Here is a 26,180-nt window from a genome sequence, read left to right as displayed (position 1 = left end):
AGTTTTTCTGCTGATTTATAAGTAGTTTTCTTTAAACTAATTCATTGGCACTACACATTAAAAAAAAAATGAAGCATTCGTGTGCAACTTGGTTTCGTGACTGTTGGCTTCCTTCATATATATATGAGAGAGAGAAGAAACAACAACCGAAACCAAGCAGCGTAGGGGATTTTTTTTTAATTGTGGTGTTGATCAATGGAGACCTTTAGTGGGCGTTTTATCGCTCAAAGATAATTGATTACGAAAGCACGTGGTGAAGAAGCACTTTTACTTTTCGTGACGTTACGGCTGGAAACCGGCCTTCGTCTGAAGAAACTCAGCTACGGGCAGTCTCTTAAGTTTATATGGTGCCGTTATTACAATCTTCACCAATGTCGATAAATTAAAAAAAAGCTAAATTAGGGCGAAGTTATGCAATCGCAAATGCGCTAAACTTCGGTATTCAGTGGTAATCTAAAATACCAAGATAGCATAGACACGTGTCGAACAACTCAAGGTGCAGAATAATGCGGAGCGCACACGTCTGAAAAGGGTAGGGTACAAAATTAAAAAATTAAATAAAAATAAGAAATGGGGGCACGATGCCAAGCTAATGCTTCGATGATATAACCCGAACGGGCAATGATTCGGAGTGGCAGGCTGACACAATACAGGCATGTTTTAGTCAAATACAACGCACTTTATAAAAATAATAAAAATACCAGTGACGTACAGGGCCATTAAGACAGATACGTTAGCTTACCCACACTATACAGCTTTAGACATGTGATATAAAAACCATTTACTAACTTCTCGCTCGTAGTGCATTGAAAACCCAGATTCCAAGTTAGTGTTTTTTTTTTTACTCTATTCAATGGGGGACCTGAAACATTTACATGCATACATAAGAGTAGGTTCGGTAGTCTTGCATTGTAAGCCTAATGGTTGGTAAAGACTAATGTGAAAGACGCCGCAGTTTGACGTGTATATGGCAGCTGACATACGGAACATTATAGTAGACAAATTGCGTTTTCACTGTGGCAGGCGAAGGTCCCGTTAATTCTTACAATGTAGCAGGAAACCTTGCCAACAGGTATCTGTGATGTCATCTGTAGGCAAATTTTACAGCGAGGTTTGTTGCGCGGTGCAGAACCGGAAAACACAGGACGGGTGACGGTGGAAGAAGTTAAAAAATCTCCCAAGTTTTTAGCACGTCGGAATACAGCTCGCGGTGGTTCTTCAATGATTACCTTTAAATGGTCACTCTACGTCATGATATCACGATGCCTTCTTAGAATGCCTGTTATGTGGGAGCAGAGGCCTAGTAGGTTAAGAATAATTTAATTAGTTTTTTTTTTCAAGATAAAGTTCTTTTGTTTCGCACAGTATTGACTCTCGGTCACGTGCGTCTGCACGTTTCACGGCGTCGTCGATTACCGTTGCCCCGGATACTCCTGTTTCGTAAGAACACTGCGGATTTCTTCGCAATTCTTTTGTAAAGCCCGACGGCTTGAGCACATACTTTCAACGCAGGCGGCCTGACTTTTTAGGGATTGCTGGTTTTATGGTGTTTTAAAAGGCTGCTGTTAAAGTGAAGGTACTGTTCGCAGTCCGTAGGCTTCTGATAAAGGCAGGCTCTTAGTTTGCTATTGTTAACAGACACTGTGACATCAATAAAGTTAATAGTTCAAGTTGAGTACGCATGAGAAAATTAAATTGAAGGACGGAAAGTATTAAATTCGGCAACAAACGTAAGTAGACCTTTTTCACCGTTGTGCGATATTATAAAAATATCAGCAATATTCGTCTGTAAAAGAACGATGAAAAAGCAGGGCTCTCAAAGAATTTGGTTTCCATGCACCCCATGAAGACACTCTTAACATTATTATAAATTATTTTGGTTCCCTTTGAAGTTCCGCTAACCTGAACGTGCTGAGTTCTGCTTTATTCAACATTGTTAAGCTCAAGTATGAGTTGCAAAAGAGTGCTTAAAATGGAGCTATTAACGAAGTTTTGATGGCAGTGCTCATTATATGCGGACAACGGAATGAACATTATCTATATAAGGTATATTTGTACACAGTGAAGTCAAATTTAATGTTTGAAGAACGCGCTCGGCGGGATATTAAGGTCGTTGACATCAGAAATGATGTCAGTGGTATCTTTAACGAAAGAAGAGAATAGTAGGAATATTGTCAATCAGAGAATCCACATAACATGAAATATTCTCAGTAACCATTCCAACACCGCCGACAATTGGGCGGCTGAGGTTATTCGTATTATGTATTTTTGGTAACAAATGAAATCTTCCGTGAACTGGATTAAGTGGAATGAAAGATCGGCGCAGTTTATCTGCAATTTTTTTTAGCTGTCAAGGTTCTTTATAGCATGGCAATGACTTCTGATTTATAGTGTGACTTCGGATCCTAATCAAGGCGCTTATAAATAGCACCGTCATCTAGTTGTCTGAGGCCCTCGCGGTTGTAATCAGACGTATTGGTATTAGCTATAGCGCCGCCTTACTCTGCCGACTTTATAATAATTTCGGATGATGTCGGCAAGTTTTTTACTGGTTCAGATTGGTACCCGGATAAAGTGTACCTAAAAGGAACATTATATGTTTTATGATGTCGTCCTGCGCCGCTTTAATACACATTTCCACATATTTATCACGTTGCGCTGAAGGGGTCCATTGTTTGAGTGTGAGCACCGTATTTTTGCTATCATTGGCTTTAGGACGGTCATGGAAACGCTGCCGCAGTCTAATGCTGCGCGCAAAATTGTAGAGGCATTTTACAAGATTAAATTCATTGTATGCACCTGATGCGGAAAGAAAGTTTAGCCCATTCGAAAGAAGACTCATTTCTGCACTAGATAAAATAACATTTCATAAATCGACGATAGTAGCGGATTTAGGGGGTCAGGTTTTTTGACAGTATCAGCTATCAATGCAACGCTACAATCATGTGCTTTCCGCAGCAGTGCTGGCGAGGAAGCAACTTCATAGCGCTGAAGGTTTTAATTTTTCTTTAGAACTCGGATGTCTTTTCTTTTCATGGTCATATACAGGGCATTAGCCCTTTTGGATGACTTCATCAATGACAACGTCTTGTGGGCGATCATCGACGATGCCTTGCAAAAAGCTGCAGCACAAGGCCGCCGTACAATCATAAACCACACTGAGCCTGCACAGGTAAGTTTCCCAACTAACGTGATATTAACATACTCGTCAACACGGAATGTTAATGCTGTTCTGAAAATGCATGACAACATTCTCCTTGAGAGTGCCAAAATAAAGCCCCTGCTTTCCGAACCACCCCATGTCGTATATCGGGAATAAAGAAATATCAAAGACGCCGTAGCCTCCATAAAACTAGACAACGTTGAAGTCTCAAGGTGTACCCTATGCAATAAACTGCGCTGTAAGCTCTGTCAGTGTACAAAAAGGTAACAGAAGTGCGTAGCACAGCGTCGTGTTTCGCATTCAAAATTCGAGGAGACTTCAACTGTTGCACGAGCAACGTTGTCTACCTTTTTTGGTGTGGTGTGTGCCGAGCGCAGTGCATTGGGCAAACTGAAACTCCTTCCCTATTGAGAATAAATAACCGCAGAGCACACATACGATCACTACCATTGCTTCCTCTTTCAAGACACGTAACCACAGAAAAACCATCCATTTGGAAGCTTTAAGGCCACCTTACTGCAATCTGGCCTACAGACACATCACAACAGCCTGTGAGTCATACCTAATATTTAACATTTCGTCTACTGGCATTAACGAGAGCGCTGGCAAATTCCCCTGCCTTTACAGGTAAATCCTCCTGCAAATTTTTTTCTTTTAAACTATTTCGCACCAAAAAGGTGGTTCCTTCAATCTAATATGGCGCATGTTTTATAGGTATTCTTCCATGCTCAACACAATCATATCTCGTTGAGGTATTGAAATTCTTTTGTGTCGTAGTAAACACTATCTAATTGGGTAAAGGCTCTTTTTAGCACAATTTTTTCATAGTCGTGTGCTGTATATGGATTTCGTTGTACCCTTGTGTGGTTTCGCTTGCACTGTCATTGTTGTCTTCTTGGTATGAACTGTCCCTGGGATGAAATTCTTTTTTTTTTTGGCACCCTGTCTAATACTCTGGCAATGTCGTTAACTTTATTTGTGGGCTTTATGCTTTTTCCGCTCATCTTCTGCTCAAAGATGCCACCACAGAGACATATTTGCGTGTGTATCCTGTGTATTCGTGCCTTCTGTTTTCCACTCGGCCATTGCAGCGTAACTTTCTGCCTTCATTATTTTTTTTATTCCTGTGAACGAGCCTTTCCATCTGGTCCTCGTACGGGAAAATCATCTGGTTTTAGGTTTTTAAGTCTTTTCATTAAGCCGATGGCACAGCATAGTAGAAGCATACCCTTGAACAGCGTAAAAGACAGTTTATCAGTAAAAATGTTGCTTTTCTCTAAACATTACAGTCCCGTGAAGCTCGCAGAGAAAAAAACTACAAACCTATTTGTATGAAAAAGCATTGTTTAAAGCCTCGTTCACAGGAAGGCTGCAGTTTGATTGAAAGAATCGTAACGTATATGGGCACGCAGGCACAACTAAGTTCGCGCGTCCATGATAGCTAGAGTGATTTTGCGACATTATAACTCCTGAACCAACGACACCACAGTTCTTGTGGACGACTTCGTCTTGATTTTCGCTTCAGCTTAGCACAATTTTAAAGCCGTTCACGAACTTTAACGCTAGAGTGACGGACGCTTGCATTATCATCTGCAGGGACCGAGAGCCCGCCAAACGTGATTCTTACTGCTTTTGAGAATCTAGACAATCCTATTGTAGTGACGAATCTTTGACAAAACCTCTCCTTAAACGAACTTATAGGCATAAGACGTAAATTCTAAGCATACTCAAGTTATGATTTTGAAGAAAATTTTAAATACAATATTGTACATTGCACCCGTTTGGCTCGTTCTCTTAATATAAAACACCTTTGAAAGAAGCTGATCTGCAAGCTAGAGCTGGCGAAAACAGGCGAAAACATCAAATTGGACTTTACTTGCCGCGCGGACTAAGTACGACCGCCAAATGCCTAGTTACAGACTTCCACTAGTTTTGAACAGATCATGTCCAGCTCTCTTGGGCAAAAATTTTGAGAACTAAAAAATTGTAAGATACTCTTTTGGAAACATTGAAGGTAATGGTCTATTGTTGTGATATGTAGCAAAGTCTTTCAAAATGTTTCCATCTATCACATCGAAAAGTGAAGTAACAGCATGGTGCTCAACCTGGCTTATGCAACTTAATCATTCAAAAACTAAATTTATGTTTTTACTAACTGAATGTCTCGAATTCAAACAGCATACTCCTTAAATAATAGCTCACTCGAGCTAGTCACCACGTATAAGTACTTAGGACATCACCTTCATTCAGACTTAGCATGGAACCACCATACTAACCTTAAGCTTGCATCTGCTAATCGGTCATTAGGTCTCTTAAAACATAACCTAAAGCATGCTCCTCCTCACCTCCGTGCCCATGCCCATACCACTCTAATTCGACCTAAAATCGAATATACCTCGGCTATTTGGGACCCTTACCAATCTTACCTAATAAATAACATTGAATCATTGCAGAACCGCGCCGTTCGTTTTATTTACCCCGATTATTCACGTAACACCAGCATCACAGCCTTAAAGAAACGCGCAGGTCTCCAGGATTTATGTCTCCGCCGCAAAATTGCACGACTATCACTTTTTCATAAACTTTATCATCATCCATCACTTCATAACGACTTTTTTTCTTTGCCTCTTTCGATTTTTGACCGCCGCGATCATCCCTTTAAAGTTAGGCGTTTCACGTGCAGAACATTTAACTATGCGCATTCATTCTTACCACGCACAATACCTGACTGGAACACTCTGCCTTCACATATTGCAACCACCACTGATCCTGATAAATATTTTAATCTTATATCTTCAATAACTACTGCTTAACTCTTCGCATACATTGTTATTTTTTCATGGCTTCCTTTACAGGGTATGTTATTGCAGGGTATGTTATTAAATGATTCATTGCATTAGTGTTCTATAATGCGATACAGCGCGAATAAAGACGGGGACGAAGCGAGACAAGACACCACAGCGCTGACTTCAACTGAATTTTTATTGCGGAAAGGGGATATTTATACAGGAAATGGAAGGGAACATAGATGCCGCTACTGTTGGAATTGATACGCGGGATAAGATATTTAAAGGCGAAAAGAAGAGGCTGCAAAAGCGCACAAGGGTGACTCCCCACCTTTAAATAACTTATCCCGCGTATCAATTCCAGCAGTAGCGGCATCATGCGTTCTCTTCCATTTCCTGTATAAATATCCCCATTCCGCAATAAAAATTCAGTTGAAGTCAGCGCTGTGGTCTCTTGTCTCGCTTCGTCCCCGTCTTTATTCGCGCTGTATCGCATTATGGAAAAATACCAACTAGCCCGATCTGCCACTCTTGCAAATTAGTGTTCTGTTTGTATAATTTTAATACTGCAGTAATCTTCGTTCTTTGCCGCGCTGCCATTGTTTTGATTCTTTTGCTTACTTATGTCATGCGAAGTGTCTTATTTTTGCTTTTGTTTTTTTATATTTGTGGTTTTGTTTTATTCTGTTCATTTGCCTGTGCCCCCTCCCCCCATGTAATACCCTCTCGAGGGCCTTTAGGGGTATTCTGGATAAATAAATAAATAAATAATCCAAAGGAGGAATGCTTTTGATGATAGAAAAAACGTTAATACAAACAAAATGTTAAACTGCCATCGGGTGACATGCGGATATAGTGATTGTTATAGTGAAGTCTTATATTATATGAAAAAAATAGTGTTAATAAGCGGTTTCCTGCCCAGAAATGCTTTTGGGTGCAATTGTTGGCTATGCCATAGATTCAAATTGTGATGTCCTTCGTGCTTCATTTTCGACCGTTCAAACTTTCATGAGAACACTGCCACCACTTGTGTGTGAAGCCTTGTATTATGATTTATTCATTGTTGCATTTGCTTTTTGCTGCATTTCCTGTATGCCACTGCCCTAAAGTTGGCGAGAACCAAGTCAAGTGCTTTCGCTTTTTTCCTCTCGACCTCCTTCCTTTTCTTACGCTATGACTAGAATAAATATTTAATATTATTATTATTAATAATATTATTAACTTTATTAAAACAATGTGTCGACGTTTCTACGGTCATCGATGAAGGAAGGTAATGTGGCGGGAAAAATTAAGGACGGTGACACCCAGCGCAGCGGAATATGATTGCTATGTCTGGTCTGCCAAGTGAGCTCTTTTCCTTTACATAGTACCTGCCTGGCTAAAATAATGGCTGGGCTTACCTGTGAAGCTGCTGTTATCATGCCTAAAGGTCGTGAGGATGTACATGTATCCCGGTGCCAGGACCGATTTCATTAGTTCGACGTACCTGCTGGGCAAGAAAGGCGTTGAACAGACAGAACATAGCGCCTAATTGCACACTATTGGCTACACAAATTTACGACATGAAGGTGCGCGGGAAAAATACGGTTTGAAGCAGTCACGCAAGTCAGATGCTTTGAATGCCTTAAGGTGTGTGGATAATCACAATGCGAACAAGGGAGAGTAAAACCCGAGGATGCTGGCCAATGTTTCGTCGGGAGGACTTGTATTCGTCTGGAGAAAGCGTTAATCATTGTTAAGGTTTAAATAGGGTCATCTCTCCGAGGAGAAAGACCCGGTGAGGAATAGGGCCGTGTGGGAATGGTTTTAGGGTTATTCTTGTCGTGGCAAGAAGTGTGCTAAACAGGTTGAACCGGTTGACCAGCGAAAACTTGAAGAAAAAGGGGAAAGCTCAGCTGAAAGAAATCCAGGGGTATGGAGCCTGGGGAGATAGCAAACGTCGCCTTGGAAGGCTGTGTGTCTAGGTGCGACAGGTGGCTTCGCTGGCCTGATAAGAGGAGGAGGAGGAAACAACTATTTAGTCGCCTACAGAACGACACCATGACTAAATGGCGCCGCCACGCGGGCCCTGACGTCTTCTCAGCGGGTGGTCTCTACTCAACTCCAGCGCGTGTTACTTCCGCGGTCGGTCACGCTGAGGGGCAACGTCCCGTCGGTTTCGCTCAGCCTTTGTCTTTCAAGAGCCGCCGAGACCTGCTGGACGGCCCAGGTTTGGATTTCGTGGTCGTGGTTTGGATTCCGGCGCTGCTGCGAGTCGTAGTGGAATCGTTGTACTTGTCGAAGCTTCGTCGGGGAACTTGGTGCGTCAGGATGTGCGTCAGGGTGGCCCTCTCCCGCTGGCACACGCGGCACACATCACTCCCATATACCTTCTGGTACAGACGATCCATTAACACTGGGGTGGGTAAGGAACCAGTTTGTAATTGTCTGAACAGCACCGCCTCCGCTCGGCGCAGCCCCGGGTGCGGGGGTGGGAAAGTCCTTCGAGCCAGGCGGTGAAACTGTGTAAGTTCGTTGAACGTCGTCATGCGGTCCTTGGCTCTACACCGCGTTGAACGGTCGGTTGCAGCGGCGCGGTTGGTTAGCGCTCGCGCCACTGCGTGTGCCGTCTCGTTGTGGTTATCGTGCTTCTCCGACGCATCGCTGCCCGCATGCACCAGGAACCACTTGATTTTAACATACCCATTCTCTCGTTGCAGGTCAGCCGAGCACAGAACGCGGATAGCCTCAGCACACACTTTGCCCTTGGTATATATTCGCACTGCACTTCGTAACTCACACAACACCGTTTGGCACCCGGGGTCGGCAATGGCCAAGTCAATGGCCACTTCCTCCGCCTGACAGGCCTCTCGAACCACTAAGCTACCCGTTGCGCTCGTGGAGCCTGACGGCGCATTGATGACGGTAGCTACGAACGACGCGCGGTCTCCCTGGTAGTCTGCCGCATCCACGGAACTGGAATGCTCGTCCTTGGCGGAAAGCCGATGAGGAACTTGGCCCTCGCCGCTCTTCTCTCTTTATTAAACTCCGGGTTCATGTTTCTCGGGATGAGGTCTACCCGAATCTGGCTCCGGGTCCCGTCCGGGACAGGAACGTCGCTACTCGCCTTTTTCGCCTTGGGCTTGAAGCCCAAGTATTGAAGTATGCGCCTGCCGGCCTCAGCCATAGAGAGCCGCTCCAGCTGGGCGGTCTGTTGCACTTCTGCAAGTTCCTCAAGGGTATTGTGGACCGCCAGGCTCAGCAGCTTGTTGGTGTTCGTACACTCGAATAGTCCGAGCGCCGCCTTGTAAGCTCGGCGAATCAGGGCGTTGATCTTATTGTTTTCACACTGCATCCAGTTGTGGAAGGCTGCAACGTACGTGATGTCGCTAACCACGAAGGAGTGCACAAGCCGAATCAAGCTTTCCTCCTTCATCCTGGCCTTACGGTTGGCGACCCGTCTGACGAGACGTATTGCGTTGGTAATCTTGGCTGTAAGGCGGGAAATGGTCACACCGTTTCCCTGTCGCTTGCCCATTATCATGCCGAGCACCCGGATTTTGTCGACCTCCGGGATCACTTGGCTCTTCCTCCTCACGATCTTGATGGCCTCGTATTCTCTCGGTTTGCTCTTGTTACGTCTGACGTACATTGGTGGTAAGAGTATTATTCGGGAAAAAAAAACTGTACAGGGTGGCGGAACGGAATGCCGGAGGCAAAATAAGGGGAAAAAGAAATTGAAGGGAAACAAAAAATGGGGGCGAAATCCCCTCTTCCTTGAGTGCCTTTTCGGAACTTGCCCCTATATCGCCCATGAAGTTTTGCAACCTCACGGACGAGAAGAATAACGGCCTGAGGGGTGAGTTGGTGCATGATGAAATGAACGGCGGCGCAAAGGAGGACACTAACAAGAAAGAAAGAGACACTACATGCGCACGCTACAAACTGTTTATTGCGCGGAAAGGTGGAAAACTCAAACATTCAGCTCAAGCATGTGACATCGCATTATCGCTCCGAACGCAACACGTGGAAAAATCATCAACATCAGGAAAACTAACAAGAAATTTTAACCCCTATAGAAAAAAGTAGCAGATTCTGATAAAAGGAATTAAAAAACTTCAAGGAGGGGGCCATCTCTTAGCAAAAGCATTTTCACACAATCGTAGCAATAGCAGAGTCATACATGACAAGCAAAAGCAGTCAGAGAGTAAAAAACAATAACAAATGACAATCTTAGCAAAAGCAGAGTCAAACAAAGGAAGAAAAAGCAGTCAGAAACCAAAAAAAGAACAAACACTGAAAAAGATAAACCCAATAAAAATATAAACAGACAGCCGCTAGAAAAGGAGAGCTCAAAAGTCGCACTCACAAAAAACTATCATGAAATGAACTTTCATTTCTACGGAGGGATATCGAAGAGTCGCCAACACAAGTGCTTCCCTTCTTTATAATCATAAAAGCCTCAAGAACTTCACACGCCACCTGATCGCGAATCCTGCCCAGATTCCTTATTCCGTTAGGCATTGGCTCACACTTGCATTCTTTACAATGAGGAGGCAAATTCGATCCGCTGCGTTAACTGCAGGGCACGGGAGCATGAGAAATCACTAGAAAACCGAGGCGGTTCGAACTTGCCTGGTCATCGTAAAGAATGCAAGTGTGAGCCAAGGCTTAACGAAATAAGGATTCTGTTTAGTAGTCGCGATCAGGTGGCAGGCGAAATTCTTGACGCTTTATTGATTAAAAAGAAGGGAAGCACTTGTGTTAGCAACTCTTCAATATTCCTCCGTAGAAATGAAGTTTCATTTCTTGATAGATTTTGTGGCATCCAGCTCAGTGCGACTTTTCAGCTCTCCTTTTCTAGCGGCTCTCTGTTTATCTTTTTATTGGGTTTATCTTTTTAGTGTTTGTTGTTTTTTCGGTTTCTGGCTGCTTTTGCTTCTTTTGTTTGACTGCTTTTGCTACGATTGTTATGTGTTATTTGTTTTTTACTGTCTGACTGCTTTTGCTTCTCATGTATGACTCTGCTATTGCTACGATTGTGTGACACTGCAAAAGATCCTTTAAGTTTTTTAGTTCCTTTTATAAAAATCTCTTACATTTTTTTACAGAGGTTATATTTTCTTGTAAGTTTTCCAGATGTTGATGCTTTTTTCCACGTGTTCGGTTCGGAGCGATAAAGCGATGTCACATGCTTGAGCTGAATGTTTAAATATGCCACCTTTCCGCGCAATAAACAGTTGGTAGTGTGCGCATGTGGTGTCCCTTTCTTTCTTGTCAGTGTCCTTGTTTGCGCCGACGTTCATTTCATCACGGACGAGCCAATAAATTTTCCTCATTCGCTTCAACATAGAGGTATGACTGGAGCTGTTTGCCATGTCTGCGATGCATCGTCATTGCCCTAATGCATACGTTTAAAGTAAAACCTCCCTCGTTCATAATAAGCCAGCGTTCGTAATAGCTGCTGCCGTTATGAGAAGCGTCCCAGTATTGTGTAGAATTGATTTTCCATTACATTTTCATGATATGTCATTGTACTTCTTCATTCGGGCACATTTAGTGGTGAAACCCTCGTAAAATGTTTTCGGACACAACCTAACCTTTCAAAATAAATTTTAGCTCTGTTTATAACGCGCTTACCCCGAAGGGCCACCCCCGGCGCATTGCCAGTGGGTACGAAAGCGACGGACGAACCACTCCGGTCCCTGGTCTTCTAGTCTCTGTTTTTTGCGGCACTTTTTTTCAACATCAACTCTCCACGACAGCTCAATATTCAGACAACGCCGTTGAAGGCGACCCCACCAATTATTATCATCATTAGCCTGACGGCGCCCACTGCAGAGCAAAGGTCTCTCCCATATCGAAACACTCTCCTTTGTCAGCGAAAGACACCTTATGTCCAGTGACGTCTTAACTTCATCCGCCCACCTAACTTGACTTCTCTAGAATTCACTTGACTTCTCTTGGATTCCAGTCTATTACACTTTAGCACTACCACTTATCCTGCCTTGGCATTGCATGCCCTGTGTAAGCCCATTTCTTATTGATTTCGACTTGAACGTCAATAACTCGCATTTGTGCCCTCAGCCACTCTGCTCTTTTCCTATCTTTTAACGCTACACCAATGATTTTCATTTCCATAGCATGCTGCGGTGTCCTCAATTAAGTAGAACACTTGATATCCCTTACCTTTCTTCCTCATAGGTCGGTAGAGTTTATGTACCGCTATTATATATTTTACCTGAAGGATATCGGTAACCTGCATTTGACCATATGGGAGTACGTGCCATAAGTCAGTTCATTTTATGTACCGCTAAAATACATTTTTCCTGAAGGATGTCGGCAACCTGCATTTTACCATATGGGAGTACCTGCAAAATTCGTTCCACCCCATTCTCATTCTTGTAGTTATTTCACGCTCATTCTTCGGCTTTTCGATCACATTACTTGCACAAAATAAGTGTCGATGTCTGGAAAATGCCTCCTGTAAACAGGAAATGAATAAGACTGTAGAGGTTGTGTCTGACTACCTGACGCCTTTCCTAATTAAAAAATTATCCTTCGTTAGTGAATTTTCTACCAACCAACACAATGGCCACAAAAGTGCGAAGACAGCAGCAGCGCAGCTCTCTGCACCTGCATCCATCAACATTACCCTACAGTACGCACAGATCACTGCCCCATGTAGCACAAAGCATCGGACTAATATTAGAAATCTGCTGGCAAAGCGTGGCCGTGAGTGGGCCCACAGTTGCGGATGTGATCCTGATATTGCCTATTCCAGGCGCTACCACGTTCAATGACGGGCCTGGTTGTTCGATGCTTGCACAGTATTGATTTTGCAATCATGAAAACGTGGCAATCATGGTTGAAGTCAGACACATTGGCACTATTGGCTCTGCTATCTTATATTCCTGGCATTCACGGGCCATATTACCTAGAGTAATCCCATTCTTCGCCGCAATTGGCTGTGCCATTCTAAAAAGCTGGCTATAATGACCTCTCTTTGGTAGCACTCATCCGATGTTAAAAGTATACTGGAAAATCATGGTCAACATTGTGCGTTATCTTCAAACGGCATGCGAACATTCATTATTGCGACTAGGCAGAGAAATCAACATTTGTTTCACGGGAATCGCTTTAACAGTTTAGAATTTTTGAACTCCTAAAACCTGACAAGAGCTCTCTAATTAAGGTGTGAGACCTGAGTTTAAGCATTATTGGCATTTTTAAGTTGCCAAAGTAGTAATTCTGCGTTCATTTTTCAGACCAAAATATATGCTCCTGGATTTGCGTTATAACATATTAACAGTAGGTTAGAGTGCTAGCACTGTCCGACTACTTTACTCCCGCTACTGCAACTCTATCATCGAACCCGTACGCAAGAACTATTAAATAGCATTTAAATCAGAAGGCGCTCGACACTTCGAATCGTATTCGGACTCTACGCAGTTTCGTGGTGCTTCACAACAATTTCCTAAAGCATTCGGAAGCTTTCCAAACGCATTCGCTAGCTTTATGGCAATGGGACTGCTGCCGTCGAGTTGTTTTTGTCCTTTCGTGATTTTGAGTAGTACAACGCTGTGACATCTGCCTGGGTGGTCGATGGGCTGTTGACAGATTTCGTCGCAGAGGAAATGACTACGGCACCATCCCGACTAACAACCATAATGTCGACAATTCTATCATTCATACTACGCAACTGGTAGCTGCGGTAACTAACCACTAAAAGTTAGTTTTAAAACCTCCAGCTATTTTTGGAATTAACGAATGCGCGCTGGCACAATACACTGGTAAGATTGGTGTAATCATATATGGCCTAGCCAAGATGCTATTCAAGAAATATATTCTTTCCTTGAGAAGTGCAGAGACAAAGTATTCACGCTCTTGCCATTGTCCAATATTGGGGCATAAAAACTCTGAGGTTTTGGAATGGAACTTCCTGCCTTTCAAGCGTTTTTGCGCACTCTGCTCGCGCCAGTATATGGCATTGATCCCAGAGGCGCCTCTGGGATCATTTAGTTCCAATATTCAGTCAAAAAGCCCTTATTTACGTCATTATGGAGAATTCACTGCCGCACTGCCCATCGGGCGTCTGGTTGAAGGAGATCCTGAATGAAGCGTAATAGCTCAGTGCAACTGAATTCGCTGCACCGGCTTTGTGCGCACTTTTAGCAATGTCCATAAGCAAAGCAATATGTATCGCGAATGAAGCACATGCCATGCCCGGTGCTGCCGTTCATCCTGCTCGTCCAGATTAGATGCGCGCCCTATTAGCCACACCCCCTTCGGCTATAAAAGCACTGTACAGGGTCGTCCACTCTTAGAATGTCGTTCCGTGCTGCCGGCGCTCCACGGGGCGCCTCTGGTGGACGCCGTAGAAACTATTGCGCAGGCGCAGTGAGAGCTGCAGGCGGGGCTTCACGCGTCGTCTGCTACAGTGCGCTCTGTATTGCGGTGAAGTGGGTTTCAATTTTGAACTGCATCCGCATAACGCCCATCGGAGAAACGTGAGAAACAAAACACTGCTGAGAAGCCTATCAGCCGCTTCTATCCCGTTGCGACAACAGTAGCAAAGCTTTAACTATTGCGTGGCGCGCACTTTCTCCTGAGTGTCATTATTTGTAGGTTTCAAATTAACCGTGCAAGCAGAACACATTGGTACTGTTTCTCCAACAAAATAAAAGCAGCTAATGGGCTTCTTAGCAGTCTTTTGTTTAGTCAAAAACATTTCTCCGATCGGCGCTTTGCGCACGCAGTGCAAAATTGAAGCCCACTTCACCGCTATACAGAGCGCACTGTAATAATAATAATAATAATTGGTTTTTGTGGAAAGGAAATGGCGCAGTATCTGTCTCATATATCGTTGGACACCTGAAGCGCGCCGTGAGGGAAGGGATAAAGGAGGAAGTGAAAGAAGAAAGGAAGAAAGAGGTGCCGTAGTGGAGGGCTCCGGAATAATTTCGACCACCTGGGGATCTTTAACGTGCACTGACATCGCACAGCTCACGGGCGCCTTAGCGTTTTTCCTCCATAAAAACGCGGAGCGCTCTGTAGCAGACGACGCGTGAAGCCCCGCCTACAGCTCTCACTGCTCCTGCGCAATAGTCTCTGGCGCCCGCGAGAGGCGCCCCACGGAGCGCCGGCAGCACGGAGCGACATTCCAACTAAGAGTGGACGACCCTGTACATGCAGTAGTAAAGGGCTTAGGTTCGCTGGCCACCTAGACTGATGCATAGTGTCAGAAGTGCGGCAAGCTCACGTCGGGGGACTGCCGTCTGAGGATAAGACTGCAGCGACCGAGACACGGTGCAGGAACTGCTTAAGTTTCCTGAACCACTACTGTTGTTTGGGAATATCGCCAAGAACTGGGAATTGTTCCATCAGAAATTGCAGCTTTTTCGGCAAGCAACGGAATCTCCAAAAGAGCCCCGAACGACGGCCGCCTAAACAGAACTGCTGCTCAGCACTGCCGGAGACGACGCATTGGAGGTATTTAACAATTTTCTTTTTCTCGAGGGCGAGAGCAAGCAACATTACGCTACCGTTGTAAAGAAGTTCAAGGAGTACTGCCAAGAACAACAAAATTAAGTCTATGTGCGGTGCATGTTCCGATCAAGACCTCAGAAAACAAGACAGAAGCTGCATTTTTTTGGGACTAGCCGATTTTTTAATTCGCGACCAAATAGTGTTTGGCACCAGTAACCCACGACTGCGTGAAAAGCTTCTCAAAGAAAGACATGGCACTTGCCAAGGCTGAGCAGATTTGGAAAGCGGAGGAGCACCTTCGCTACAAAACGATGCCCGGGCGCAGCCCGATAAGCACGTGGCACTAGTGATGAAGCGGTCTGGGCAGATTCGCAAAGTAGAGCACGCGGTACAAACAGAGCCCTGGGCACAGCCCGATAAGCAAGCGACGCTAGGCAAACAGCAATCTCGGTAATTCGCCAGTTGCAATCCTTTACGCTCGACACCCGGCAGATGTCCAGCGTTCGGCGAAACGTGTTTCATATGCCAAGGTGTTCACCATTTCGCAGCCTGTTGCAAAAGGGGCACGCAAATCAGAGAATTTGGCGAGGAGCAACACAGCTTTGACATTCTCGATGTAACAGTATAAAGCATCGACACCAGAGTGGACTTGGTAGTGCATGCGAAAGTGGCTGACAAGATGATTAACTTCAAAGTGGACACGAGATCTCAGGCCGACTTGCTCCCTACTCTACCTACAGAAGATGCAAGACAACAGCAGATTTGAAACCGAGCTCTTCGGTGCTTCGATCGTACAGCGGTGGTGTCATTCGGCATTTTCGTAGTGACCATGAACGGCCGGTCTAAGGTGATCAACTTCTATGTCGTCAAAAAGGGTCACCAAGCTATACTGAGACTACTAGCATGCGAGTCCCTCGGTCCTGTGTCACGCGCAGTAGACGCTGTAAATGAAGGAAGCACCGCAGCCGGCAGCAGTGAGGACGTTCTGACCGAATTCCGCGAGCTTTTTCAGCGAACCGGCTGCGTGAGTCGCCAGTACAAAATGGTCTGACGCCAGTTGTCCAGCCAGCTCGGCGGGTGCCTTTGGCACTGAAGGAACCTTCAAGGGAGGAGCTGGAGCGCATGGAGCCAAGTGACATCATTGAGAGAGTCCTGCAACCGACAGACTGGGTGAGCCCTTTGGTTATCATGTGGAAAAAAGACGGGAAAACACGCGTTTACATGGAACCTAGAAGTATAAATGAGCACATATAGCGAGAGCATTAGCAGATGCCAAGACACGAGGACATAGAAGCTGAGCTGGCCGGAGCTAAGTACTTCGCGCTCCTCGACGCAAGGGCGGGTTTTAATCAGGTACCTTTGCATGACTCCACAGCAACTATATGCACGTTCGGTACTCCGTTCGGGCGTTACCGGTTTTTGAAGCTCCCGTTCAGCATCTCATCAGCCCCGGAAGTATTCCAGCAAATCCAGAGCAAAATATTTGACCGCTGGCAAGGCGTGAGAGTGTACATTGATGACATTTTAATATGGGGCTCTTCTAAGGAAGGACACGATGCGCCCCTGCGGAAAGTGCTGCAAGTGGCCGAAATAGCCGGCTTAAATTTTAATACCTAAAGTGCAAGGTTGAAGTGACTGAAATTAAATTCCTGAGTGATGTATTTAGCCAGGATGGAATAAAACCTAACCCAGCGTTGACGCAGTCATTGAGTGAGACTCCATGCTCAACGGATAAAGCCGCGTTCAACAAAATTCTAGGTGCAGTAAATTATTTCCGCAAGTACAGTCGGGGACAAAAGTCTCTGAACCACGCGTTCTTCAAAGGAAGCTCATAGCTCTGCTATTACCTGCCGGCTGGAGACCACACTTGTGGAGATGAAAGAACAAAATATTGGCTTTCATCTTCACAAGTGTGGTCTAAAGCCGCTGGCGAATAGCAGAGCTATTGGCTTCATTTGAGGAATGTGTGGTCCAGAGAATTTTGTCCCCGACTGTACTTGCCCAATCTCTGCGAACGTACTACGCTTCTTCGCAGCCTGATAAAAAAGGACTCGGTCTTCGAGTAGACCGAAATTCAGGCTAGTGAGTGTAGGATGGTCTACGATATGCATAGCAGCGTGCCTCTCCTAGCTATTTTTAACCCAGCCAGAGAAACTAAAATTGTGGCAGATGCATCAAAGAATGGCTTGGGGACTCCAATCTTACAGCCCCACGTTGAAAACTGGCGGCAAGTCGCTTATGCCTCCGTGTAATGACCAGCTCAGAGCAGAGGTACTCGCAAATTGAAAAGGAAGCGATGAGAATAACGTTCGGCTGTGAAAAATTTCATCACTTCGTATACGGACGTAAGATTGTTGTCGAGACTGACCACCGCCCACTGGTTGGTGTTGCAGCAAAAGGAATCAGTGATATGCCACTCAAGCTGGGTGCCCCAGAAGTGTTACAAATGTCATTAAGATTTTCAAAGAGAGGAGCCAGTCTGGGTTTCACGTTTGAATTACCAGACCCTGGTTCTATTCGGTTCTTTGATCTGAAAATCATTCGCCATGAGACAGAAGTGTGTTGGGAATATAACCCTAGAACAGTTAAGCCGCTGCTCAGTTACAAACCGGAGCACTCAAAATTAGTCAAGGCGGGGATAGCGACTTTATGTCTCAAGGCTTCATTGCGAAAATCGTGTCTCGCAGGGTGGAGACTAGCTTCCAGGGGCAGGTTCCGAGGCTTAGGGAGGCTGGTTTTCAAGATGTCGCCCTGGCTCAAATATAGGAGAGAATTTTGACTCGGGGCGATAGTCTCGCAAAAGAAAAAGATTGCGCGAAAACAATAATAGTCGAGATTCCGTACGTACATAGAATGTCACACCAGTTGAAGAAGGTAGGGGCGAGATACGGGGTGAAAGTAGTTTTCACAGCTAAGAATAAGCTGCGCAGAGTCTGCGGTGCAGTAAGGAAGAAGCTCGAGGGCCGGGATGACCGAGGAAGGAACAGATGCACAGTTTCACATAAAAAGCCACTCGTCAACTGCGACACCAGAGTGGTTTATTGTATCCCGCTCTCCTGCGGCAAAACATACATCGGCCAGACAGGCCGCTGTATAAACGAGCGGCTGTTTGAACATAGAAGATCAGTTAAAGGGACAGTTTCGTCGAACCTTGCTGTGCACTGCCGAAAATTTAAAGGTTGTTTCCCCCATTTGGACAGGACAAATATCTTGTTTAGTCACCCAGATCGGACCTGCAGGGAGTTAGTTGAGGCGTTTCTGATAAGGCAGGAGTCAGAAACATGTGTCGCTTCGCCTTCTATCAATCTCGTTCAAAGTGAGATTCACCCTCTCGGGGAATGTGTGGCGATAGGCTGATAGCAGATGCATGTCATGTGTCTGGTTGCTGGTTGGCTTTGTTAGAATGAGGCGATTAACATCCTGCTGCATGCACGTACGGTTTTTACGGACTATCGCGATTTTATAATTTGGGATTTTGTGTTTTTTTCGGTTGTTGTTTTTAGGTGCCTATATATAAGTAACCCTTCAAGAAATAAAAGTTCAGTTGTTAGCGCTCATGTCGTCTCGTGTTTCTTCTACTACGTCCTGTGTTTCGCGTTGCTTAAGGATGAAGCTTCAACTTTTTTCTTGGGGCTACTAGCTTATGATTTTGAACTTCAGTATGTACCACGAAGAAATTTTTTTCTCGCAGACATGCTATCAAGGGCTCTAATGGTAGAGTCTAATAACTACACGGACGGCACGGAAGATGTTGAAGTCCACGCGGTTGCAGTCATGTAAACCTTGGTAAGTGCAAAAACACTTGTCCGTCTGGCCGAAGCAAAAACGAATGGTCCGGACATGCCGTCGGTGATGCGCCACATTAATGGCCAAGGCGACATTGTGGGAATAATGAAGTCATTCGCGTCCGTGCTGTCATTGATGAAAGGAATTTTACTTAAAGCCAGCAAAATTGTAGTCAAGAAGTCAATGAGAAAGGAAGTTCTTGAACGCATTCATGATGGACACATGGGCTTGAACAAGTGTCAAGCAAGAATCGGGTGCCTAGTGCCCTGGCCGGGGCTGCCGCAAATATTCGTAGAAACAGCAAAGCGAGCCCTTTATGATCATACCGACACTGGCCCTTGCATGGTACCGCGTAGGCGTCGACATTTTTCAAAACGGAGGGAGCTCGTTCCTATCGCTTTTTGATGCCCATTCGAACTTCCTGGAAGTAGAAAAGCTCACTCGTACAACAACCAGTGCCGAAATTGAGAAGCTAAGCACGATCTTTTCAAGTTACGTGATTCCAATGGAAGTCCGCATGGACAATAGGCATCAGTTTTCGCCTTATGAATCTGCTCCCTTTGCATCCAAGTACGACTTCAACCACGTCACGTCGAGCCCAGAGTTCTCGCGATCGAATGGGCTCGCCGAGAAGGGGGTTCAGATTGCGAAAATAATTCTAATTGAAACTGAAGAAACAAAGGAAGAATCTATTCCGCTCAATGATAGCCGCTCCCTTGGTGAACTCTTGTAGGCAAAGGCTTCACACTATACTCCCAGACTTCAGGCAACAGCCAAGCATACCGGTATTCAAGCGAGCTCCGGGAGACTCTCGGGTGTAAAGGCTGCCACCTCTCAAAACTTGCGATGTCGTGAGAGTAAAAGAAAAGACATGGAGTCGCCGAGCTCAAGCTACCGGAGCAGTTGCACCGAGGTCTTATCGAGTAGCTACCGAGGACAACAGAGTGCTACGTCGTAACAGACAGCATCTGCTTCCAACTGGTGAGCTGTTCCAGCAAGGAGCTGGCGAATGTGACGACCCGGAGAGCGAATGAGCGAGTGAACACTGCATACCACGGCACCCGCTCCAACTGGAGTGTCGCCTGTGAGCTCCGAGAACATTCCGCAGGCGCCCCCGCCCGCGACTACGACAGGACCTCCTGTGAGCTCAACTGCTCCACAGGCTCTTACATTGCGCCGATCTGCCAGAGATAGGAGACCACCGCAGCGCGTGCGGTACGACCGCAATTTCGACCAAGTACTTTGCATCTCTTCTCTACAGGAGGGAAGGCATATCGGGAATGACGCACGTGCCATGCTTGGAGCGGCTGTTCATGGTGTTCGTCCAGAGAAAGTACGCGTCTTGCTTGTCACGCCCCTTTCGGCTATAAAATCCCGGTACGTTCAGCAACAAAGGGCTTTTGTTCGCTGGCCACCTCGATTGATGCTCAATGGCCTCGTAATTTAGAATTATACGTTGCACACGTGCGAAACATTAGCCCGCCGACATAAAAGCACGCGTCCACGTGCCAAGAGATTCCTACGCCTTGTATGGCGTGCCTTGTGATTACGCATTTTCCTGTTTTTCGATTTTAGATTTCCTTCCTTTTCTGGCAATCGTAATGTTTCAAATTTTTGTTTTTGTTCATTTTATTTTGCTCTTTCATAACTCATATTGAGCACTGTAGCTGTAGCGTATCTGTTTGCTTAATTTCGCGATGATTTTTGTTTTGCTTTAAAACACCGCTTTTATTAAAGAAAAACATCGGTAGTAGTTGTCAATCATAAGTACACACGTCTAAGTTTGTTTTTGCGTTTTCATTGCGTGAATCTACCAAGCCAATATAAATTAGAGGATTCTTTGATTCACTAGCAAATGAATGTACTCACAGCTGGCGTTAGTTAAAGGTGTGTACCTAAGATTATTTTTCCTATGTATTCAGTGCGAAACAACGAAAAATCACGCCATCAGCTTGGATAATTTGTTTTATATTTTGTCCCTTTTATGGTAATCTTCTGAGCGAACTGGACCAGCCAGGTGCCACATAACACGGCTCCACACTTTACGCGAGTGTTTGAAGCGGTTCTGGCGAAATCAATCTCCACGCTCCAAGTTTTTCGCTTCAAACGTTTCGGGCGCGCAACATGAGTCTCGCACTTAAATATTGCTTTTCCTCTCGCCCTGCGACCATATCTGACGCTCTCGCTTTTTCCCTTGACTTGTCCTTTATTGCCACTGCCATCTCAACTCTGGAGTAGCATGCCAGGACAACAACAAGGCAGACCACTCCTGTTTCATCTTTGAAGCCTTTCTCCTCCCCCTCCTTCAGAACTACCCATGACGCATTCTCCGAGAATGCCAGACCCTTTCACAGGTATCGCCCCTTTCCTTTCTCTTTCAAGTGCCAATCTTTCTCCTCCTTTCCTGGCAGTGACCTTCTCAAAGTAGGGTGCTAGCAGTGAGTGAGTGAGTAAAAACTTTATTGACAGAAAGTGTAGATTCGTGGTCAGTAAGTGAGGTCCAGACCATGTAGGTCTCGTACCGCACAGGCCCATTCGACAGCCTTGACTTTCCATAATGCGATACAGCGCGAATAAAGACGGGGACGAAGCGAGACAAGTCTTGTCTCGCTTCGTCCCCGTCTTTATTCGCGCTGTATCGCATTATGGAAAATTACCAACTAGCCCGATCTGCCACTCTTGCAAGCCTTGACTTGAGTGCCTCGGTCGTCGCTGACCTTTACTGAACGCCACGCGTCAGGTGAGGGAGCAGCCATGAGATCTGGGGGTGGGGGATGTACTTTACAGTCCCAGATTATGTGGTCTAAAGTAGCTTTTGCACCGCAGAAGCGGCAGTTAGGGCTGGAGGTTGTAATAAATATGTGCGAGTACACATTTGGGTTGGGGAAAGAGTCGGTTTGTAGTCTTCTCCACGCCACCTGCTGCTCCCTTGACAGGGAGGGGTGCGGCGGCGGGACTGCCTACGTGCGAGTCTAAAATGGGTGGTGTGGTCGTGATAGGAGGTTAGAGCTTCACCGGTTGCCTCCGGGTTCGGACCGTCTACTGCTCGGCCGGCTTTAACTCGAGCTTGTGCGTTGGCGGCCTCGTTTCAGGGGTTTCCGGCGTGCGCCGGGACCCATACCAGGTCAATGTCTCGGAGGGGGGATGTGTCTTTAACATTTTCCAGGATATTTCTGGCCGTGAGTGAGGTGCGGCCTTTGGCAAAGTTCGCAATGACATATTTGGAATCGCTAACGATGGTTGTAGCGTCCGTAAAGGCGATAGCAGCTGCAATTGCAGCTTCTTCCGCGGTTTCCGCGTTCTTGGTAAATACTGTAGCGGCCATGAGTGGAGTGGCCGGGTCCGGGTCCTGAGGATGAGATACCCCACAGATGGCGAATCTGTGGGGGCTGTCTTGGTAGTTGGCTGCATCGACGTAGATGACGTCTGGAAGACTCTGCAAGCGTCTATGCAGAGCTCTGGCTCTTGCTTCCCGACGACCCTGTTGGGTTTGCGGGTTTATGTTCTTGGGTAGAGGTAATATTTTTATCTTTTTTCGGATATAGCTAGGAACGGGGCCTGGATGGTCCGCCATAGGCTCCCCTTCGATGCCAAGTCTGTCCAGGATGATTCTGCCCGCTGCAGTGCTGGAGAGTCGAGCCGTCTGTGTTGTTAGGTGGGCTTTCTTAAGTTCAGAAAAGGTATTGCGTACTCCCAGGGCGAGGAGTTTCTCGTTGGCTGTGAATTTAGGAAGGCCCAACGCCGTTTTGTATGCATGCCGTATTAGGGTATCGATCTTTTGTTCTTCTCCTTTCTTGAGATGGAGATATGGGAAGGCATATGTAATTTTGCTGATGACGAATGCTTGAAGGAGTTTGTATAGGTCGTGCTCCTTCATGCCTCGTCTCTTGTTGGCGATGCGCCTGATCAGGCGCGCCACCCGGTGTGCTGAGCTTTCGAGTCTCCCCAGTGCTACAGTGTTGCGGGAGGTGTTGGAGATGTGGAGTCCTAAGACCCGTCTGTTCTCCACTTCATCTATGTTCTTGCCTTGAATCGTAATGTTGATGGGGATCCTGTCTTCAGGTTTCTTGCTCCGCCGTACGATTAGGAGTTCTGATTTTGGTTGGGAACACTCGAGGCCGGCTCTCCTTGCCTCCAACTCAACCGTTTCAGCCGCTGCTTGGAGAGCTTCTTCAATTTGCCCATCGGAGCCGCGGTTCGTCCAGATAGTTATGTCGTCTGCGTACAGAGTGTGATGGATGTTTTGAATTGCGTTGAGCCTGTCTGGAAGCTTGATTAAAGCCAGATTAAAGAGGAAGGGCGACAAGACTGCTCCTTGTGGTGTCCCTCTGTTACCGAGCCTGATTGGGGTGGATTTCAGTGGTCCAACGGTGATCTCCACCGTTCTATTTCCTTGGAAGGCTTTAACATAATTGTACGCCCGTTCGCCTGGGTTGAGGTCGGCTAGGTGTTTCAGAATGGTATGATGTGACACGTTGTCGAATGCCTTTTTGAGATCGAGGCTCAATATTGCTCTTGTGTTCTTAATGAAGGGGTCGAGTATGTCACGTGATAGCTGGAGCATGACGTCTTGGGTGGAGAGTCCTCTTCTGAAGCCCACCATGGAGTGTGACATGAGGTTGTGGTCTTAAGTGTAGTCCCGTAGTCTGTTCAGAACCACGTGCTCCATGAGTTTCCCGAGACAGGATGTGAGGGAAATGGGTCTTAGGTTGTCCACGTTGAGTTTCTTGTTGGGTTTTGGAATAAATGTCACTCGGGCATGTTTCCAGCTGCTGGAAATGATTCCTGTCTCCCAGCATACGTTGAAGTAATCTGTGACTGCAGTGACAGATTTCAGGTCCAGGTTACGGAGGACCTTATTCGTAATCAGATCTGGTCCTGCCGCTGAGGTTGTTCTAAGTTGGCCCAGCGCTGCCCAGACTTCTGCATCACTGAACGGCTCGTCCAGCTGCGGATTTGGTGGTCCCGATTACTGTGGGCTCGTTTCTCCGTCGTATGCGGTATTTAGGTATTTGTCCCTGAGGAGGTCCAAGAAGTAGCGTTCGTCCCCGGGGTGTTGATGGATGACTTTAGCCAGCTGTCCTTGCGCAGCCGACTTGGACTGTGTGGGGTCGAGAAGGTGGCGGAGCAGGTGCCACGCCCTCTTACTACCCAGTTGTCCGTTCAGGCTGTCACAGGTTTCATACCATTGTTGCCGGGTAAGTTCTATCGCATATTGTTCAATTTCTCTTTCGAGTTGGGCGATTCGAATTCGTAGCCTTCTGTTGAGTCGCTGTCTCTTCCACCTCTTCATAAGACTATTTTTTGCCTCCCACATGTGTGCCAATCTTGAATCGAGGTTAGCTTGTGCGGCGTCTGTTGTTATTTCCCTTGTGTGCGACTCTACATCCTTACATATTGATTTAACCCAATCTTGGATGTCTTCGATTTCAGTCGGGACCGTTTGATCCCGTTCTTTCCGACATTTTTCCCAGTCTGTAAATTTCGTTACCTTCCAGCCCTTCTTCCGAATCTCGGTGCGAAGGGTAATGGCCAGGATGTAGTGGTCGCTGTTTAGATCCGTGCCTGTGTTTCGCCAGGCGGGGTTCTGCACATTCCTGGCTAGCGTGAGGTCCGGGGTGGTGTCTCGGCTAACGCTGTTGGCAGTTCTGGTCGCTGTGCTAAGATCGTTAAGTAGCGAGAGTCCTAATCCTTGGATTTTGTTCCAGAGGATGTTGCCTTTCTTGCTTGACTTCTGGTATCCCCATTCTACGTGTGGCGCGTTGAAGTCGCCCGTAATCACTAGCTGCCTATTCTTGGCTAATTTCGTGGTGGACTCTAGTAATGCCGGGATTTCTCTGGATTGATCTTTTGGGGAGCTGTATAGGTTAAGAACGTATAGGCTCCCCAGCCTCTTTCTGGCGGGAATAATTTCGGTGAGCGTGTAGTCTGCTTGAGAATCGTCGAACTCATGTTCAATGGCCGTGAGTTGGTTACCCACTAGCGTGGCTGTCATTGCTGCTTTGTGTGGTATGTTTTTTGTGATATGGTTTTGTATCCTGGTAAACTAACGAGTCCCATAGGTTCTTGGATCGTAATAATGTCCGGTTTGACTTCTAAGTTTTGACTATAAAGCTGCAGATTGGATTTTTTGCCTCGAAAACCTCTACAGTTTCATTGCCAGATGATGATATCTTGATTACGAGCTGCCATGTTGGGGCACTGTCAGCTGCGTAACGGCGCTCGCTATTGCGCTCACTTGGGATTGCAATGTCTTGATGGCGTCCATCATTTCTTCTCTGGTCTGTTGTAGGTTCTCGGCGATATCTGTGCATGTCGCGTCTAGCCTATCTGCTCGGGCTTCCAGTCTGTTGACCCTCTCATTCTGCGGGAGAGCTAGCTTGGCTTTAACAGCGATAGTTGACGTCGGTTGGGACGCCGCGTCTGTTTCAATTCGCTTCTTGGGATTCTGGGCCTCTTGCTGGTCTTTTGGGGCCTGTCTTTTTTGAGCCTTCGGTTGTTCTATGTCCATACCCGCACCTTCGGAAGGAGGGAGGGATTGAGACCTGTCATTAGCGGTTGTCGCGCTTTCAATGTGGCGTTGGGTTTGCGTGAGGCTCGCGAGTTAACTGCCTAGCTCACTGATCTGGGACTGCATGCGTTCTATTAAAATGGCTTGCTCCCTCACCTGATTACGAAGTGCCTGCTTCTCCGGATCTTCCTGCCACTTGAGAGCCTTTTCTTCTGGCTTTGTCCAGGGGTTTCTGGGGTCCCGCTTCCGGCTGGACGATGGTAGGTCCTGTCGAAGGTCTTGCGACTGGCTGCGTCGTGTAGCAGACTTGCTTCTACTTCGTGGCAGCGGCGGGAAGGACTCCTCCCTCTCGTCGCCTAGGGTCAGCGTCTCTTTTTGTCGGGTTCTGTCCCTCGATTGGCGTCCGAAGGTGTCGCTCTGCGCGGCGTTTTGGTCGGCGTTCCTGGCCAGGTCGGGTTTCTGGGTG

At 46.3% G+C, this 26,180-nt stretch overlaps 1 protein-coding gene across 3 annotated transcripts in view; it reads right to left on the bottom strand.

Moving 5' to 3' along the window:
- Nucleotides 1-26,180, bottom strand: part of LOC144134653 (thiopurine S-methyltransferase-like) — a 123,095-nt gene that overhangs the window by 8,334 nt on the left and 88,581 nt on the right. For all 3 annotated transcript variants that reach the window (XM_077667516.1, XM_077667514.1, XM_077667515.1), the window contains one exon: nt 7,350-7,435. In XM_077667516.1, the coding sequence (XP_077523642.1) occupies nt 7,350-7,435 (86 nt within the window). The remainder of the gene's footprint in view (nt 1-7,349; nt 7,436-26,180) is intronic.

The sequence above is a fragment of the Amblyomma americanum genome, chromosome 5, assembly GCF_052857255.1.
Source record: "Amblyomma americanum isolate KBUSLIRL-KWMA chromosome 5, ASM5285725v1, whole genome shotgun sequence".
NCBI lineage: Eukaryota > Metazoa > Arthropoda > Arachnida > Ixodida > Ixodidae > Amblyomma > Amblyomma americanum.
Note: the sequence above shows the minus strand (reverse complement) of the source record. Positions and strands in the feature narration are given on the sequence as shown.